General features: G+C 38.7%; 1 protein-coding gene across 1 annotated transcript in view; it reads right to left on the bottom strand.

Annotated features, from left to right (window-relative positions):
- Window positions 1-70: 70 nt before the first annotated feature.
- The window catches only part of LOC100448860 (protein lin-28 homolog A-like), a 45,699-nt gene continuing 26,520 nt past the window's right edge, over window positions 71-19,249 (bottom strand). The window contains exon 3 of the mRNA XM_054548836.2: window positions 71-862. Within this exon, the coding sequence (XP_054404811.1) occupies window positions 164-862 (699 nt within the window). The 3' untranslated portion in view covers window positions 71-163. The remainder of the gene's footprint in view (window positions 863-19,249) is intronic.

Raw genomic sequence — 19,249 nt, 5'->3', positions numbered from 1 at the left:
ACCCTTTCCCCCAACAGAGGGAAGAAATGGTGATGGTGTGAACCCCAGCCTGAGAAACATGTTAGTGCCAACTAGCCCCAATATACCCTATTCCCACTTTCTCCACTCTGCCTGCTCCTCAAAACTTCCTGATAGCAAAAGAATAGCCCCCACCCATTGTGGCTCAATTCTGCGCCTCCGGGAGCAGGGCAGGGCTGTGGATTTCTTCTTCTTCCTCCCGAAAGTAGGTTGGCTTTCCCTGTGCGCTAGGGCCCTGCTGGGCCTTCAGTGGACATGAAGCTACCATATGACTGATGCTCTGGCAGAAGTGGCACAGCTTGCATTCCTTGGCATGATGGTCTAGACCTCCACAGTTGTAGCACCTGTCTTTTGATCTGCGCTTCTGCATGTTCTTCCCCTTTGGCCACCTCTCACTCCCAATACGGAATGCCCCGCCAGGTCCGGTGACACGGATGGATTCCAGACCCTTGGCTGACTTCTTAAAGGTGAACTCCACTGCCTCACCCTCCTTCAAGCTCCGGAAGTCTTCCATGTGCAGCTTACTCTGGTGCACAAAGACGTCCACTGGGGTGTCAAGCGCGACCACGGTGCAGGCGGTCACGTACAGTAAGCCAAACCCCATGAACAAGTTGAACCACTTACAGATGCCCTCACCGTGCAGCAGCTGAGCCTTGTCCGCCGCCCGGGCCGCATCCTCCGGCGCCTCCTCGGCGCAGCCACCTGCAAACTGCTGGGTGGACACGGAGCCTATGGTCGTCGGCTGAGCCCGTGGCCCCGGGCGCCTGGTCAGGCAGCTACTGGTCCCAGAGAACTCCGAAGGCCAACATCTGAATTTACTAGAATCCTGATTGTTAAGTATATACTGTCAGGAACAATTTTTTTATTACAGAGTTCATAGAACAATGCTGAATTTACCAAACTTAGTATTTTGCTGCAACTAGGAGTTCCAAGGGTTAAGAGGAGGCATGGTTGATCTACCTAATCTCAGATTTAAAAGGTAAGAATGTCCTATTTAGGAGACCCTTCCTTATACACCTATCACTCATTAATTTTCCCAAATAATTTTGGATTTATTAAACAGACATTTTCTTACTTTTATACACAATTCCCATAAAATATACACAAAAGTCAAAAAATAAATTTTCTTTTCACAAACGGTTAGGTATAGTATTAATCATAATTCATGTTACACAAAATCTGTGAATTTTGCTTGTTCCCTTTACAACTGAACATACAGACAACTGATTAAGTCCTGTGGACACCAAGTTGTGGTTAGTTTCTATTCTTCATTCCTAATCTTTTTACACCTTTGAGTCAATTGTGTGATATTTATAAGACATGGGCTTTCATCACTTCTATCAGTACCTTTAATTTTCCTCACTTTCACTCTCCTACTCGTACTTTTCCATTCTTGTCCAGAAGTTTCAAAGGGGTTGTTTATAGCCATGGCTTCTTTGGGGACACCAGCTTTAAAGATCACATAAGCTTGGATCTGTCAGGGCCCACCATCCCAACAGATAGAGAATGACTAAAAGTGCAGATAATGTGGGGAGGGTCCATGGAGAGAGTCAAACAATTATGAGAAAAAGACTTCATCCTAGTGTGATCATTTGAACCCCAGAATCAGAAAATTCTATGACCTACTCCTGGAATATTTGGATATATAGTACATAAAAAATCCTTTTTGCTTAAATCTTAACCTTTTTATTTTAAAATAAAACAGATACAGAGAGCCACACAAAATACCACTCTTGAAATCACCAGCCAAGTCAAGAAATAAAAATTTGCCAATTATCTCAGAAGCCCCTTGTATTAGTCTGTTTTCACTCTGCTGATAAAGACACACCCGAGACTGGGCAATTTATAAAGAAAAATAGGTTTAATGGACTCACTGTTCCATGTGGCTGGGGAGGCCTCACAATCATGGCGGAAGGAGAAAAGTTTGTCTTACATGGTGGCAGACGAGAGAGAATGAGAGCCAAGTGAGAGCAGAAAACTCTTATAAAACCATCAGATCTCATGAGACTTATTCACTACCACGAGAACAGTATGGGGGAGACTGCCCCCATGATTCAGTTATCTCCCACTGGGTCCTTCCCACAACATGTGGGAATTATGGGAGCTACAATTCAAGATGAGATTTGGGTGGGGACACAGCCAAACCGCATCACCCCTCTATGTGCCCTGCCTCTAGCTCAAAAAAGTAATCACTATCTTGACTTTTATAGCAATAATTTCCTCATTTCTTTATAGTTTTGCCACCCAAATGTGCATCCCAAGCCACTATAGTTTATTGTTGTCCATTAAATTTTATTATCATTTAAATCCCTTTCATCTATGTGTTCTCCCCACCCTCTTTCTTTACATTTGATCTGTATTCGACCTGTCTGCTTTCCCAGTGAAGTTGGCCAATTACATATTCATGACACAGTTCAGCATGTTCCTCTGTACTCTGTTTTTTCTCTTCTGTTTCCAATTTCCAGCAAATTGGCAGCTAGAGTGAAAGGCTTGATCAGACTCGGGTTCAATGCCTTTAGCAAGAACACAGGTGGTATGGGTCTTTAGTGAAATATAATGTCTAGCGGCCTCTTTCAATTGTGATACAAGCAGCTATTGTGGTTCAGTCTCATGTTGTAAGCAGACAATTTCTCCAAAGGAACCCTGGTTTCAAGACGACATATTTGGCATTAGGAATACACATTACTACTGAGCTGGTCATTGTTTCTAGAACTCATCTCAGTCTTTCTCTCCATATTCAAGAGTTCATGCTGACACTTCAAATTCAAATTCAAAGCTACAGTTTTTATTGTTGTTGTTTTAACTCAATCTTTTCTCAGACTTCTCTTTTCTTGTCTCAGTTGTCTCTATTTTGCTTGACTTGCTCTGACTCTATTCCAAGCTGTTTCATCTTACAGTGGGGCACTGTCCTGGAAGAGAATCCTTGCAAGTCTGTTTCAGTGGTGAATCTAGAAGCTAAACGATTCCAGATCCTTCAGCACACACCATCATTCCCTTGCACTCACCCAATACCAGATTGAACAAAACCCTCTCAGTATTCATTGCTGTTCTCAAATTGGTCTGCTCACTTTATGGTGAACTTCTGTGACTATTTGGTTCTCCTGTTCTCCACTGATTCCTCTGCTCTCTCTCACTGTACAGGTCTTGGGTCAAGTGGTTTGTCTTCATATACTGACTATCTTTGGTTTGTGGGGATAGCCTGTCTCCCGGTTTTGTGGTAAATATTGTCAATAGGTTTTTAGTGTTGCTATCTAGCTGTCTACTTTTATGTAGGCATTTAGAGACACAACGCCTTCACTGCTGCCATATTCCCGGGACCGGGATCACCCAAACTATTTTAAGTAGATTTTTGCATTGTAAGTCAAGAGCGTATTGACTAACACAGCCCCCAATTCTTTTTTTTTTTTTTTTTTTTTTTTGAGAAGGAGTCTCGCTCTGTCACCCAGGCTGGAGTGCAGTGGCTCAATCTCGGCTCACTGCAAGCTCCGCCTCCCGGGCTCACGCCATTCTCCTGCCTCAGCCTCCCGAGTAGCTGGGACTACAGGCGCCCGCCACCACGCCCGGCTAATTTTTTTAGTAGAGACGGGGTTTCACCGTGTTAGCCAGGATGGTCTCGATCTCCTGACCTCGTGATCCGCCCGCCTCGGCCTCCCAAAGTGCTGGGATTATAGGCGTGAGCCACCGCACCCGGCCTCACAGCGCCCAATCATTTATCTCATTAAAAGCTACCTTACATACACTAACATCAAACCATTAAATTAAAAGAAAATAGCATAATGATAATTTTAAATTCTTATAGTAAATATAGACTCTAAATGAATGGCTAAAAGTGAACAATATACTTTGAAATAAACCTTTTTGTTAGCTATTTTTTTATGGTCTTTAGTCCTTTAGTGGGTGCTCCTAACATTTTAAAGAAAAATGTCCAGCAGCAGATTTGCAAGTTTTCTTTAGCATAAGACCCATGCCCTAGTTCTGTTAATCAATAGATTTAAGAACACAGACTCAAATCATGTTAAATTATTTCCCTAATACAACTGTTTACAGCAGTTATTTCATCTATTGATTAAAGAAATAAACTGAAAACTTACTCTACTGTGATCCCTAGAGTCAATGCTGCAGGTAAAACAACTTTATAAGGAAGTATTCAGGAAGAGAACCTCCTCAGACATGGTTCAAAATCGCTGGCTTTGTATTAAGTGATGGTAAGTTTTTAGTACAAAATATGAACTAATTTTGAAAATTATCAGTGTTATTAATGAGGAAATGAGTAACCCACTGGTTCTATTTTATTAAATAGTAATTTAAAGTAACTTCAAATAAATCCAATTATCCTAAAGTCAAGTGCTACTGCCTAGGCTTATCTTTTTTCATCAGGCCAAAAATGGCCACCACTGCTGTTTACAAACAAAAACAGCTTATATTGTGAAAGCTTATAAGCCTCTATCATCTTAAAATCAATAACATTTAAATAATATTGTTGGGTGAAATTGAGAGAAAAGCCCTGCAGTTAACTCATCATCTCTGCTTTAATTTGTGAAGGAAGTTTCATGCTCGTAGGAATTCAATTGCAACAATCATGAGATTATTACTCTCCATTAATATATTCTTCAGAGCTTCTCATAGGCTTTAGTTAAAAGGAGCTACACAGATGTAGGAAATGACAAGATACTGCTTGGTCTCCATCACAACAGAATACTCCAAAGACCTCTCAAACGACACATGTCCCATTACATTATCCCTCGCACCCTTCCACGTTTATTTGTGGTGTTGAGACACTATATAGCTTCTTGTTAACTTTGCCCTTTTTGCTCAGGGCAAAGTCTTACCTTTTTTAAGATCTCTGCAGCAACTGCTGCAATAAACTGCTGCCTGCTGGGCCATCAAATCCAGATGCCTTGTGAAAAAGAAATGTTTTTTTCTTTTTCAGCTCTTCATTCACATTCCATTCTGTGCCATACACAAGACAATTTTTATTTTTAGGCTCGCCCATTATATTAAAAGTAAAGGGCTAATGGTGGAGAGAAAGAACTCAAACAATAGGAACTTTGTAAGAGTGGCTTTTTCTAATTGTTGGTTATAAGAAAATGAAATATAAAAATCCTAACTCTTTTAAGAAAAGTGCAGAAGGAAATGGGGCTTAATAGCAAGAAAATGATGTTTTAAACACTTGACTTATTTTCTCCCATTTTAATGTAGTGAATTATGTCAAAGACCTTGTACAAAACTTTAAAAAATCATTTTCTGATGTTATTAAATGAAAATTAATTTCTGCCTATGCATTTGGAACTGTGCCTCGCACACAGTAAGGAGTCAGTAAATATTAGCTATTATTATTTAAATTATTATGACTGACAAACTTGGTTGTATTTTTTTGTTTTTGTGCCTCCAATCTCAGAAGCAGCAGCAGTCCAATCAATTTTGTATTCCGTGTCATCTCACCAACTCAGGCCCTTGCATTCTCCCCCTCTTTTCTCTGCTGGCTATCTCCTCTCTGCTGTAATCCTAATTAGTTCTAATTTCAAGCCCTACTCTTTATCTCCATTCTTTCTACCACCCAACTTCTCATCTTCTTTTCAAGACCAAGCTGGATCTAATTTCTCACCACCTATACACTCCATGGACCACCAAAATAAACAGTTGGTCATAGAAAGAGGAGCTAGCAGTGCCTGAGATGCAATTGTGAAGTTGGATCACTTTCCAGCCAGATGGCAACTAGGACACCCTCTCTAGTGTGAAGTGAGTATTGAAGGCCTCTGGCACACTGCAGCATGGCAATTACCAAGAATTTCACCTGTGGTGACTTGGAATGGATGACAGGTTGAAGGGATGCAATGGTTTCTGTGATATCTTTGGCATTGTGAAGTATGATAGAAATAGTAATGATAAGGACTGGGGGATCTGTTTGGTTGTTGCTAAGTGTTATTGATGCACCGAAGAGAGAAAATAACAAGCTCCATTCAGCCAATTAGCCACGTAAGGCAAAATGTGAAAGTTAGAAGGCTCCCAGGGCAGTGTTTACAGACACCTTCCTCTCTTACGACCACAAAACAGACCATGCTAGAGACAAGGCCTTCATCCTAATTGTAAGAGTAGAGAAGTAAGAGTTGAGATAATCCTGAATTCAGAGCACCAACAAGTCTCCTACATTATCAGGGAAGGAGTGGGACCCCAAGGCTAGGGGTAGAGATATCCAGGTGGATACACTCAAGAACATTGAACTCTCAGACTCTCCAGAACACTCTGGGCTTGCAGAGGCAGCCCCCTCCCCCTTGTTAGACGACGGTAGACCTTACTGCATTGCCTAAAGACTAGGCAGAGGCCTCAACTTAGGCAGATGCTACATAAGACAATATCAGCTCTCCTCAAAAACCATCCATGTTTTTCCTTCTGACCAAGATGAATAGCTAGAGTCACAGATCAGTATGGCTCTGGCTAAAGGAATAAAAGGGATTATTCACTGAAAGTGCTGAAGGATGTGGTTAATATGTAGCAGGAGAATCCAGAAAAGCCATTTGTAAGTGCAGCTTCTGGAGGACCCAACGTGAGGCAAATATAGACATTTTGCGGATCCCCCATATCAAATGTGGGCATAATAACTAAGCATATGAGAAGAATCATTGAACTTGGAAATGGAATGATTCAAATCTAACCTCGACTTCCACTGTCGGTTTTGTTTCGTTTTTTTCTTTTGAGACAGACTCCGTGTCACCCAGGCTGGAGTGCAGTGACACGATCTCAGCTCACTGCAACCTACGCCTCCTGGGTTCAAGCTATTCAGGTACCTCAGCCACTGGAGTAGCTGGGGATTACAGGCACGTGCCATCACACCTGGCTAATTTTTTGTATTTTTAGTAGAGACGAGGTTTTGCCATGTTGGCGAGGTTAGTCTCAAACTCCTGGCCTCATGTGATCTGCCCACCTTGACTTCCCAAAGTTCTGGGATTACAGGCATGAGCCACCACGCCTGGCCCCTACTGCCTTTTTTGTTTTGTTAACAAGAAACAATTTGGCAAGTAGTACATAATTAATAAATGTTTGTTGAAAGAAATAAAAAACATACAACATTTTAAATCATAAATATTCCCCAAATCAGTCATTAAGGCAATACCTGCTTTTTATAAATTCATATTTTCATGTTTAATTATATGCAGACTAAATATCCTAATTAATGAAAACTAAGGACAGATGCGTCAGGCTTTTCTGACTGCAAGCTTAGTAGGCAGAAAATCACTCGGGCTACCTCAAGAAAGATGGATTTGTTCTCAGGAAATACATGGAAGCAGAGGAAATCGGAATCACACGGAAACCCTGCTCAGCGTTCAACGGAGCCTCACAGAGGGCGAAATGCAGCGGTAAAATGAAATGCTCTGATACATTTCCAGGCCTGAATTATCTTGCTGCCCCCTCAGCAGCAAGAGGCGGGAGAACATATGCCATGATGACTCAGTCCTCTTTGCCCCTGCTTCTGCTACTCTCCCAACTGACCAACTTCCTCTACATGTATAGCATCTGCTTATTCATAACTTTGTCTCCTACCTCAGGTCCCTCTCGCCGTATCTCTTTTTACTTCTGCTCCCGCAGCCAAATGTCAGCTTTCTATATATAGCTCTCACATCCAAATCTTCAATAAAGTAGAATGTTGTTGGTCAGAAAAACTCTCTCTTTGAGCAGTCTTTTGTACTCGGCACCTTAATGCTGATTGGATAGTTCTGTGACAGATGACCCTTGTCTGATTAGCCACGGGAAAGAAGACAGCTGCTTGATTGGTGGTTGATAACTGATGAGTGCATGGACGCCCCTGGATGCAAAAGGGCCTAAGAAAAGCAGCACCTGGCTGGGAAGCTGACCCCCAGCAATAACCCCAGGCCAGGAAATGAGAAAATGAGTTTTCAGTGTATAGTTGATCATCTCTTCGCGTTTGTTTTAGCTTGTTTGTGTTGCTGTCTGTTCATTAATTTGTTCATTTGTTTTTAAGTGTAGAAGATGAGAGCAGGGGAGCTCCCAGAACAGAGTTTAAGTAAATTGAAGGAAGTTTCTATCTGGAACTAATAAGGATTATGGAGATGAAGATGAATTGTCAGAGCAAAGCAAAATAATTAGGAAAAGACTAGACTAAAACTGGCAGGAGTTTTTGCATCAAACCCTGGTTTTGTCTTCAACTAGTTATATGTTTTGGGGGCACGCTTGGGGGTAGGTACCTATCAGAATAATTGCTAAAGTAGTTTAACAAACAACCCAGGTGCTCACTCACCTCCCATCCCCCCTCACTCCCATTGCCACTGTAACATGGTTGCCATACCAGAATTCTTCCAGAAGATAGGGAGGCTGTTTTTGGAAAAATGCTTCAGAAGTGATTTAGATAAACCCACTACCACTCCATCATCCTGGTTTACAGTCACTGGACTAGTTGATATCTCAGATAATGCTTTGATTCTTTTATAACTTACGAGTTTCAGAAGTAATAAAAAATTAAAAACTCTTTGGAAGATAATCATGAGACTGTACAGGCCGGGGACGGTGACTCATGCCTGTAATCCTAGCACTCTGGGAGGCCGAGGCAGGTGGATCACCTGAAGTCAGGGGTTCGAGACCAGCCTGGCCAACATGGCAAAACCCGTCTCTACTAAAAAGACAAAAATTAGCCAGGCATGGTGGTGGGTGCCTATAATCCCAGCTACTTGAGAGACTGAGGCAAGAGAACCACTTGAACCCAGGGGACAGAGGTTGCAGTGAGCTGAGATTGCACCACTACACTCCAGCCTGGGCGAAAGAGCAAAACTCTTTTTTTAAAAATCTGTAATATAAATTATAAACGTAATTTTATAATAGTAAGAAGTTTAGAAACCATCTGAATGTCTATCATAACAATATAGCTGGATCTCTATGATATATTAAATGAGGGGAAAAATAAATACTATAATACTTATGCAAATATTTATTAAATATGCAAAACAACAATTTAGAGTTCCAACATTTTCTATATATATATGTATCTAAATATATTAACAAAGCCTGGAAGGATCTCTGGGGAGTGGAAAGGAGGAAACAAAGATGGGGAAGTGGCCCGAAGGAACTCTATTCTCTGTAGATCAGAGCTTTATGTTTTTAAAAGGAGAATGTACTCATGCAGTATATGTATAATTTAGTTAATTTGTAAAGGAAACAGATTCAAATACGTTATTTGGAGGCTCCTGCCTGACTGGCACACCTGAGCTTCTTAGAGGATATGTCACACCCACAGCCCCTGCTGAAAATTTTCGTTCTCTATTCCACCCATATTTAGTGAGCACCTGCCATGTACTAGGCTTTGTTCAATCTAGGCAGTGGGGGTGCTGCTGTGAGCAACTGCTCAGTGTTCTTCCCCATATACTTGCTTCTTCTGCTAACTCATCATTCTGCCTCTCCTACTCCATATCTTTGAGTTGCATGTGGCTTTGGTTTGCTATAGAACCAGCTCCCCACTCTAACACTTTGAAGACAGTGTCATATAGTGGCTAGGAGCACAGGCTCTGGAGTCAGACTGACTGGGTTCCAGTACCAGCTCTACTACATCTTTTGTCAACTTGTATAAGCTATTTGACTTTTCAGTCATGCCTCCGTTTCTTTATTTGTAAAATGGAATCACACTGATCCATATCATACAGTTGTGACGATTAATGCATTAAAACATGAAAAAAGCCTAGGACAAGAGCTGACACACAGTAAGCTCTTGACAAATATTAAATGTTATTATCAGTATTTTAAGAGCCAGTCACAAATAACCAATGTCTCAGGTCAGTTTTTTTAGAGAAAATCCATCAGCTCAGTTCATCTGAGGGCTTTACTTCTCCTTCTCATGTTGTTCACATATGGCCACAAGATTATCCCCGACCATAACCTCAAGACCTTATATGATCCAGCTTTGGCTGGTGTGATGGTTAATACTGAGTGCCAACTTGATTGGACTGAAGGATGCAAAGTATTGATCCTGGGTGTGTCTGTGAGAGTGTGGCCAAAGGAGATTCACATTTGAGTCAGTGGGCTGGGAAAGGCAGACCCACCCTCAATCTGGGTGGACACCGTCTAATCAGCTGCCAGCACAGCCAGAATATAAAGCAGAAAAACGTGAAAAGGCTAGACTGGTTTAGCCTCCCAGCCTACATCTTTCTCCCATAGTGGATGCTTCCTGCCCTCGAACATTGGACTCCAAGTTCTTCAGCTTTGGGATTCAGCCTGGCTTCCTTGCTCCTCAGCCTGCATATGGCCTATTGTGGGACCTTGTGATCATGTGAATTAATACTACTTAATAAACTCATAAATGTAATATATATCTCCATCCTATTAGTTCTGTACCTCTAGAGAATCTTGACTAATACAGCTGGCCCCACCTGACCTCCTCAAGTTCACCTGGGGCCATCTGTTAAAAGTAACTTACAAAATAAAAAGAGAAAGAATATGGCATTCTGACATTCATTGTAAAACCTGACTATTGTTCCCGTATTTTGTATTCATGAATTTCTCTCTTTTTTAAATAATCCCTTTTTTCTTGAACCATTTGAGTGGGTTCCTGTTCCTTGCAACCAAAGAGCCTAGAATAGAACAATTCCTTCAAGTAAATGGGTCATACACAAAATATCCTCATACTCATTGCTTATGCACTAGTGTTGTACAAGTGACTTATTATACAGGAATGATGTTCAAGAAAAGTAAAAGCAGAAAGCCAAGTCTTTTTTGTGGTTCAAGAAGAGAAAAGATGCTCTGGGTGGTAACAGCAGAGTGTCATTCAGATGCAAAATCCAAGCACCCTGAGAATCTGTTTTATTACCTTAAGTTCTATTCTGTATTCATTAAATTGAACCCTGAAGGGACTTTGATTTTGCAATATTTCATTAGTTACAATGCTAACCTGAAAGTCAAAACTATATTTTGTTTTAAAGTATTCTATAATTCTAATTTCTCAGAAATTTAAACTGCGTTTCTTTGCAGTCTGATAAAGTGAAATTTTTATCTGTTTTCTAGGATGATAGGAATGATGTGGGCATCCCCTACCTGTTCAAACCCGCACATAACCTGCTCCATGGCAACTCTGCCCATACTGAAGAAATAAAAACACTTATCTCTGGAGTCAGCAATTGGCAGCTGCTTTGCCTCAAGGACAAGGTCTATGTCTTTTTTAACTCAATCAGCTCAGCACCACGCCAGTGCCCTGCACAGACAGATGCTCCATAAATGCTTTTGAATCGACTGAGATGGCCAGAAAATGCAGTGTCTTCTCTCCTTTCTTCACCTGCTGCCTAAAGTGAGCTGAGAATTGGTAGAACATGTTGGGAGAGAGAATGATAAAGGCAGAACTTAGATGCTGAGCCTAGCATTTAGAATAATAATGAAATTTTCTGAGAAGATTCTTCCTAAAATCCACATGTATTCAGATAATCCCACCAGGGAATATTACAGGTGATAAATTCAGCACAATCACATTTTCCCCAGGTTCCCAGGAACATTTTATCCATCTCAGTGTGGTAGCCAGAAATCAAAAGAAGAGAGTGCGGAATTAATACCTGCACATTTTTAAGGATTTAATGAAATATTTATAGACTATTTCAGGCTTCTAATAAAAGTTATTACCCTTTGGTTGGTAAGTGTGACCTCCAGGGGACAATAACATTCTATTACATCTTAAAATTCTATAAAGTTATTAGTTATCTCCTATGGGAAACAATCCTTTATTGACAAGAGATAGGATGGATAGTCTAATAACTGAAATGATTCCATAAATAAATTTCAACTTGAAAGCTCTGTTGGATACAGTTACCAAATCAGAACTGTAACATTTGTTATTACAGGACTCTCAAAATTATAGCTAAGTATTGCTGAATTACATGAGCACATCAGAACCAGCTTTACTCTTGTCTTGCAGGACATGTGATTATGAATTGTGTAACAAAACTGATGAAAAAGAAATGATATGTTTCCTGTCATGACTAATAGTCTCCTCTCATGTCTTCCTTTTAGGTCTATAAAGCTAATAAAATATAAGTCTGAATCATTAACAAAACTCTAAAAAATGAACACTGCTTTTCTAAAAGGAGATAAATTATGTTAAATAGGTTGTTTCCAAATTGATAAAAAGTTTTGAAACATACACTTAAATTTGTAAATATGAATGAGATTGAGACATATTATGTGCGTGTATGTATATAGAATAGTCTAATGCTTTTTCATTTGAGATAGAGTATAAATAAAGTAAATTGCACCATCTGCTGGCTATATTTGGAAACAGACTCTAATTCTAAGCTCCAAGGAAAGGAGGTAAGAATTGAGAATTACCACCAAATATCAGGAAAAAGGCTACATCCAGCAAACAATGAAAAACATCAGTGCACTTCCATTCAAAGCCTTGAGGGTTCACTAGAAAGCCACTCGATATTGTAGAATCAGTTGCCATCTCAGTCCTACCAAGCGTTTCTGCCCTGGTGCTGGCATATCAAAACAGTGAAATTCATGTCAGTATCTACTCCAGACCCAACAACAAATACTAAACTTTAATGTTGGGACATCCAAAGCCCATTCACACAAACAGAATTTCCAGGTTCACAGCATTTGGAGCTCATATTTTGGTAAAAGAAGTTCACAACTCAGCAAATTTATAAATCTTTTAGCCAGCCAAATTCTGAGTAATGTAGTACATTTGTATACACTTTAATAAAAAGAAGAGAGTCTCCAAATTTGGAACTGGAGGCCTGTTGAGTCCTACCTATGAGCTGAGATTTATAGTTATTTTTTCTTAGTTTTAATCCAGCACTCAAAAAAAATAGATCCATACCACAGCTTTCAGCGACTTCACTTAGTTTATCATTCAAAAGGTAAAATATTGTCCTATATTCTCCTTGCTCACTAGTCCTCTTACTGAACCTGGTATTATTTTCTCTTTCACTGTTAAATTAGGCAAGTGAGGAGCTTTCCTATCTCAAGATGTCTGAAAACCACCCCGTATTAATATTCACTCCCTACTAATTTTTCTAACCTGTTCAATCACTGTTGCATTTGAAACATTTTATCCTTATTCCATCTACTACACTAAATCACATCTTGAAAAATTCAATTACAAGTTCATGTGAATGATTTGAACTTGGGTTTTGTTGTTTATGATGCCACTGGAACGCATCAACTGTGCTGCATTCAATGCAGGGAGAACATTACTCTACACAGTAATAGCTTCTTGTGAGGCTCTGGCTTACTGTAGACCTGGAGCTTATCTGTAAAATCTTTTTCCTTCCTAGTGTATTTTTCATGTTGTGAACCTGAATCATTTTTCTATTCTATTATGAAGTACCAAAGTAACTTGTATCTTGTTGTAAAGAGGAAAATCAACTTATCTTTTGAAGGAGTCCAAGTTTTATATTGAATGTAAACTACTAAATGCAGTTTTCCAACTGGATGTGACAATGTAGGACAAATGTTCTTGTCAATGATTATTTTCAAGGTGATTTAATCTTTCTCAAAAAGCAAGTTATATTTAGCCATTACTTTGGGGGAAAGGTAATTTTTTCAGTTAACATTTCCTCAACCCTGACATTTTCTTGCTTTTATGTATTTGTTATTTGAAATCTCTCCATTATTTCAACAATTCTTTGAATACACAATTCAACCCAACAATTTAATAAATGTTACTAAAGTCTTCTTGGCAGGAGCTTATAATCTAATAGGGAAAAAATACAAAAACAGCTATTACAGCACAATGTGGTAAGAACAATAGTGGAGATATACTGTGTGCAAAGGCCCTTGTCGCATCCTTTAGAGACTGAGAAAGACATCAGGGAAGAAGTGACTTGGGCTGAGCTGGCCCCTGAAGGATGGACAGGAATTTATCACCTGGCAAGGGACAGATGGGGAAGAGATTTCAGGCAAAGAAAAAGCATGTGAAAAACTCAAGATGTGAAATAATGTGTAAAGTTTCCTTTTTTCAATTCCCAGTTCCTGTGACATTTTAGATGAAAAGTTCCACATGGAGAACTGATTTTCTAATAATGTCAAATATAAACTAAGGAAAGTTTAAATTTTTATAAATGAAATACCTTTTAGTAAACATGTCTTCAAATATAAAATCTTTATTACCAAAACATATATATTCAACTGTATTTTATAAATGTTTTCAGAGTTCTATACATGGTCAGTGGCAGGGAAGGAGGGGTTCCTGAAGGAATCATTAGGTGCCATGGGGTCAAGTTTAGTGTGATTACAAAATAACCTGAAAAAGATCAGTATAGGTATATCCTTGTAGAGTTCGCTGGCAAGAAAAAAAAAAACTAGCTTTGCTTTGTACTCAGAATAATCCATAGTCAGGTTGGATAGCAGGGCTATGACCTTGTCAATGACTTTGTTTTTTAAAATAAGATAGGTAATTAGTTGTTCCTTTTGCATTTATTAGGATAGACACAATTGGGAATTTCTGCATTTATTTTCATAAGAAGTTTCACCTGATTCTCAGCTTGTGGCACCCTGTGCTATTGAAATTGAGATTTAATGATGAGGAAATGAATAGAAACATGGGCTAAATACTCCTGGAAATAAATGCATGCACTTTAGTGCCACTGAGCGATTGGAAGTTTTGACAAGTTAGGGCTTGAGGGTCACACGTTTACACTGCAGTAGATCTGCATTTCATTTCCACCAATTTTCCCTATGAGTGTGGGGGCAGAGGACAGAAGTATATGTGTTTCAAACATATGGGTATTTTTTAATTAGGAAAATTTCAAATGTACACAGAAAAATTAAGATTATTATCAACATAATCAAGTTTGTTTCATCTATAACTTTCCTCCTCTTGCCCAGATCATTTTTGAACCAGTCCCAAACATGAGATTATTTTCTCTGTAAACATATTAGTATGTATCTCTAAAATATAACTCTTTGAAAACAAGACCACAATACTCTCAAGGGATATTTTTACAGTATTAGAGATTAAACTTTATATAACTTCTATATCTAATTTATGTTATGTAATTACTAAATAACTTCTACAAACATATATTTTGTCTTTTTCATGAATGAAAAGAAACTTACTAGCTAAACGGATCTTCAATAACAAAGCATTTGTAGACTACATATAGAGTATATATTTATAGGAAGAGAAAGCGTAGTATAACATATATATGTGTGTATACATATTCATTATACATATATATACACATATGTGTGTACATACATGTATACTCATTTACTCTTTACTTAAAATAAATCCTAAATGACAAATAGTAACTCTTTAAGAATTTTTCTCAGTGGGACTTAGAATAAATTGGCAGAGTTTATGGGTTACTCATGGAGCAGAAACCAGAACCGCACTCCCAGAGTGCCAGGAGAATTAGCAGAACCTTAGACGAAAGTGAACCTTCTGAGAAGGTTCTGAGAAGATGGAACACAAGAGGCCAAGAGTTTCAGCCCTAGCAAAAATTCCCACTCTGAGCTTAGTACAAAATTTATAGAGCTACTCTCTTTAAGGAATCAAATGGGATTGGACTGAAGAGCAAAGGATTGCCCCCCAAAAGCTATGAATGCATTAACTCAAGTACTGTGGACAAAATTTATACCTGCTGCAGGTATTTCCATATTTATTTGACTAAAGCTGGAATGGCCGTCTATGACAGAAGGAAGCTCCCTACTGTCTGAAGTCTGTCTACTGCAGAAGTAGAAGTGGAAATCTGTCTACTGTACCCTGCAAGCTTACACAGTCTATTAAAAAGGGTTGAGAAACACTAGCCTGACGTATAAATTCTCCCCTCCCAAAAGAGTTATGAATATGTGTGGATGATAAATTTATATAACATACCCAATTATAATAAATTGAATTGTACTTTGACCATTTAATTCAATATTAAGTTGATTAATTTTGAGGAGTATTCTCACCTTATAAATTAATATTTAGAACAGATGAAACTGATTGAGTGTTAAAGTAATAGTCCTCTCAGCCCTGCTTTGAGGACACCAGGAAGCTGTATAGAAAGTTTATCAATCTGTGAATTGCTTTTTATATAAATTCAGCTTTGTAACTATAGATTATTCAGTAAGTCTATAGATGAAACCATAATAATGATTAAATTGTCCTATAGATTCAAAATCTGTGCATATGGGAAAAGAAAGTAGGTGACACCATTTAAAATATCCACTTATGAAAAGTAGTTTTTGAAATAACTGTTACAGACAAGTAGGAGTCATATATTGCAGAAGTTAGTTAAATGAATCTTGATGGGATGGGAGTCAGTGACTAAACAGGATAAGTATAGCAAGAGGAGAGGGGAGAGAGCTCTGTGTGCCATTAATCTCCCTAACCAGATGTCTTCATCTCATTGGGAAACAGGTACCGTGGTGTTTTATGTCCAAAAAAAAAAAAAAAAAAGTGCGTGGTTCTTTCTCTATCTTTCTTTATTACTAGCTAAAAAGGGAAAAATTAAAATACCAAAAATGAAATTTTGGAAATCTAACCAAAAAGTCATTGTAGTGTGGTGGAATACATTTTAGATAAAGAATCAAGAGACCTGAGCTCAGCCCTGACACAGATCCTTCCCTTAAAACAGTCAATTTTCCCTGGTGAAAGAATTTCACTCAGCTATCAGTGACTGTATGGAAACCTAGCTCTCTGGCCTGGCCTGCTTGCTCCACTGAGCCTCCTGCTGGGCCTTTCCATCTGCTTTCTCTATCAGCAGGGCTATACCAAATTAGCGAATTTTATATGTATCTGAATCTCCTCCTTGCAAAGAACCAGGTGAGCCATTAAGGGTGCCATCTGTTTGGGTCTTCATTTACTCATTCATCAATATTTACTCAATTGAGCATCTACTATGTGCCAAGAACTCTGTTAGGTGCTGGGAATACAGAAGTAAACAAGACAGACACAGTCTCTGCTTTAATGTGGTTTACAGTTGAACAAGGGAGGCAATTATAATTGTGATATCTGCTACAAAGAAAACTACAAAAATATAACAGGAGTGCCAATTGTAATTATAAGAGCTACAAAGGAAAACAATATAAAGAAAAGACCAGTGCTTTTGAAACTAAAGTTGCAAATCATTAGTGAATCATGAGATCAATTATATTAGTCAAGACCACCATGCTTTTATTTAATGGAATGAATTGAGATAGAAATAAATGAAAAAAGGAAATATGAGAGTGTATCACATGTAATAAAGGAAAGTACTGTTTCAAGAATTTATATATAGATGAATGCTGGAATGGGATTTAAAAACGTATTTATTCCTCTGGGTTGTGGTGGAAAAAGTTTTAAGCCCATGGATTTAGACACAGCATAGGGACTGTAATAGACACAAGTATGAATGTCTACTCAAACCACAGCTACTTCAACAGAGACTACCTCATTCAAGTCTGCATGACCATACTCCATAGTCCTTGAACATGTCGGAGTAGTCAGGGAGGGGCTCCTGAGCTGAGCTCAGCCGCATATTGCTAACAATTAATAAGATTTATCTGTAAGGATTTTAGAATTGAGGCACTGGAAGTCTGAGTCCATCTGACACAAGGATTTAAGCTAAAAGATCATGTATTATCAATGTTGAGATGGCCGTATAGGCTTCTGTGCAAGATGAATATACTCAGGAAACTGTGAGAAAGAAGAATGGAGAAAACACTGAAAAAGAAGGAGCAAGGAAACTCAGTTCTTGACTTCAGTTATAAAAGCACAAATCTTCTTTATTTGCTCTTCTCAGATTCATAAGATCTTAGCATTTTTCAATAAATACCGTCCCCCCTTCAGTTGAGCTTTTTGAATAGGTTAATTTTCATACAACTAAGAATCTCCTCTAGGAAAAAACAATTGGCAAAAAGTTTACGTTACCTTCTTTTTAATGTCGGTAACAATGTGTCCAGAAAGAACAAAGCAAGACAAATAACATTTGTTTAAAGACATCAAGGAAAGAATATTAGTCCTTTAGCCAAGAATGCTCTGCAAATAAGTCCTAAATCATTTACAGTCTAATGTCTAGATTGAGAATTTTTCAGCCTGAAGACTGTACCTTTCCAAAAGAAATGATTTTCTACATTGGCTTCACAGTATTCTCAGCGGTACAGTAATCCATTTTTAGATGGAGCAGAGAATCTGGCTCTCTTCCAGGTCACTCTCTTGTTAATGACACATCAACAATATCTGAACGAACTAAACTGAGAGATTCAGTGTTCACTTACAACAGAGTCTGTCTGTTGCCTTTATTTTGAATGGCATAATAACTCAAATATGGAGATGCCACTGATAGATGACACCCTTGTGTTCATTCACATTGAGCTTTGTTTGCTACTTGAACTTGATTACAACAGACATCCATTGAGGAATATAAAAACATCCACGCTCCCTTTAGTCATTCAGGCACATAATGAGTTTCAATGAACACACAGAGGAATCCAAGAATCTGCATCGCCCAGACAGTGCCCTTGAAATGAAGCCTTACCTTTCATTAGAACAAAATGTTATCCACATTAAGAGGAAAGCTGGAAATGTGTACACAGCAGTTGAGGTTTTAATTAGACTTGTCCTATTTTTCCTGTGCCTATAAAATGTAAATCAAAGACATCAAAATTATTGAGTAAAATACAGAGAATGTTGTTTCTTAAGGGTAAAGGATGAGATGGAGTGGGGTATGAATTAGTCTCAAATTTAAAAAGACAAATTTTTCAAGCTGACTTCAGAAAATAATTTCTTTTCAACCTAAAAGAAGCAAAGGAATGTAAGGACACAAAATAAAGAATAGAAAGCCTGAAATCCCAGCACTTTGGGAAGCCAAAGTGGGCCAATCGCTTGAGCCCAGGAGTTCAAGACCAGCCTGGGCAACAGGGTGAAAACTTGTCTCTGCCAAAAAAAAAAAAAAAAAAAAAAAAAAAAAAATATATATATATATATATATATATATACACACACACATATATATATACATATATATATGTATATATACACAAAAATTACATGGTGGCATGCACCTGCAGTCCTAGTTACTGGGGAAGCTGAGGTGGGAGGAGTGCTTGAACCCAGGAGGGATTGGCTGCAGTAAGCTGAGATCATGCCACTGCACTCCAGCATGGGCGGCAGAGCAAGACACTTTCTCAAAAAATAAATAAATAAATAATAGAAAAGTGTAGGAAAGAAAAAGAAATATCAATCTAGAAAAACATATATGTCCAGATGGACTAGCAACTAGTTGCATTAGAGAGACAGCCACAGGCTGTGTAGGCCCTGATGCTAATATGCTAG

The sequence above is a fragment of the Pongo abelii genome, chromosome 11 (genome assembly GCF_028885655.2).
Source record: "Pongo abelii isolate AG06213 chromosome 11, NHGRI_mPonAbe1-v2.0_pri, whole genome shotgun sequence".
Lineage (NCBI taxonomy): Eukaryota > Metazoa > Chordata > Mammalia > Primates > Hominidae > Pongo > Pongo abelii.
This window is presented reverse-complemented; position numbering and strand designations above follow the sequence as displayed.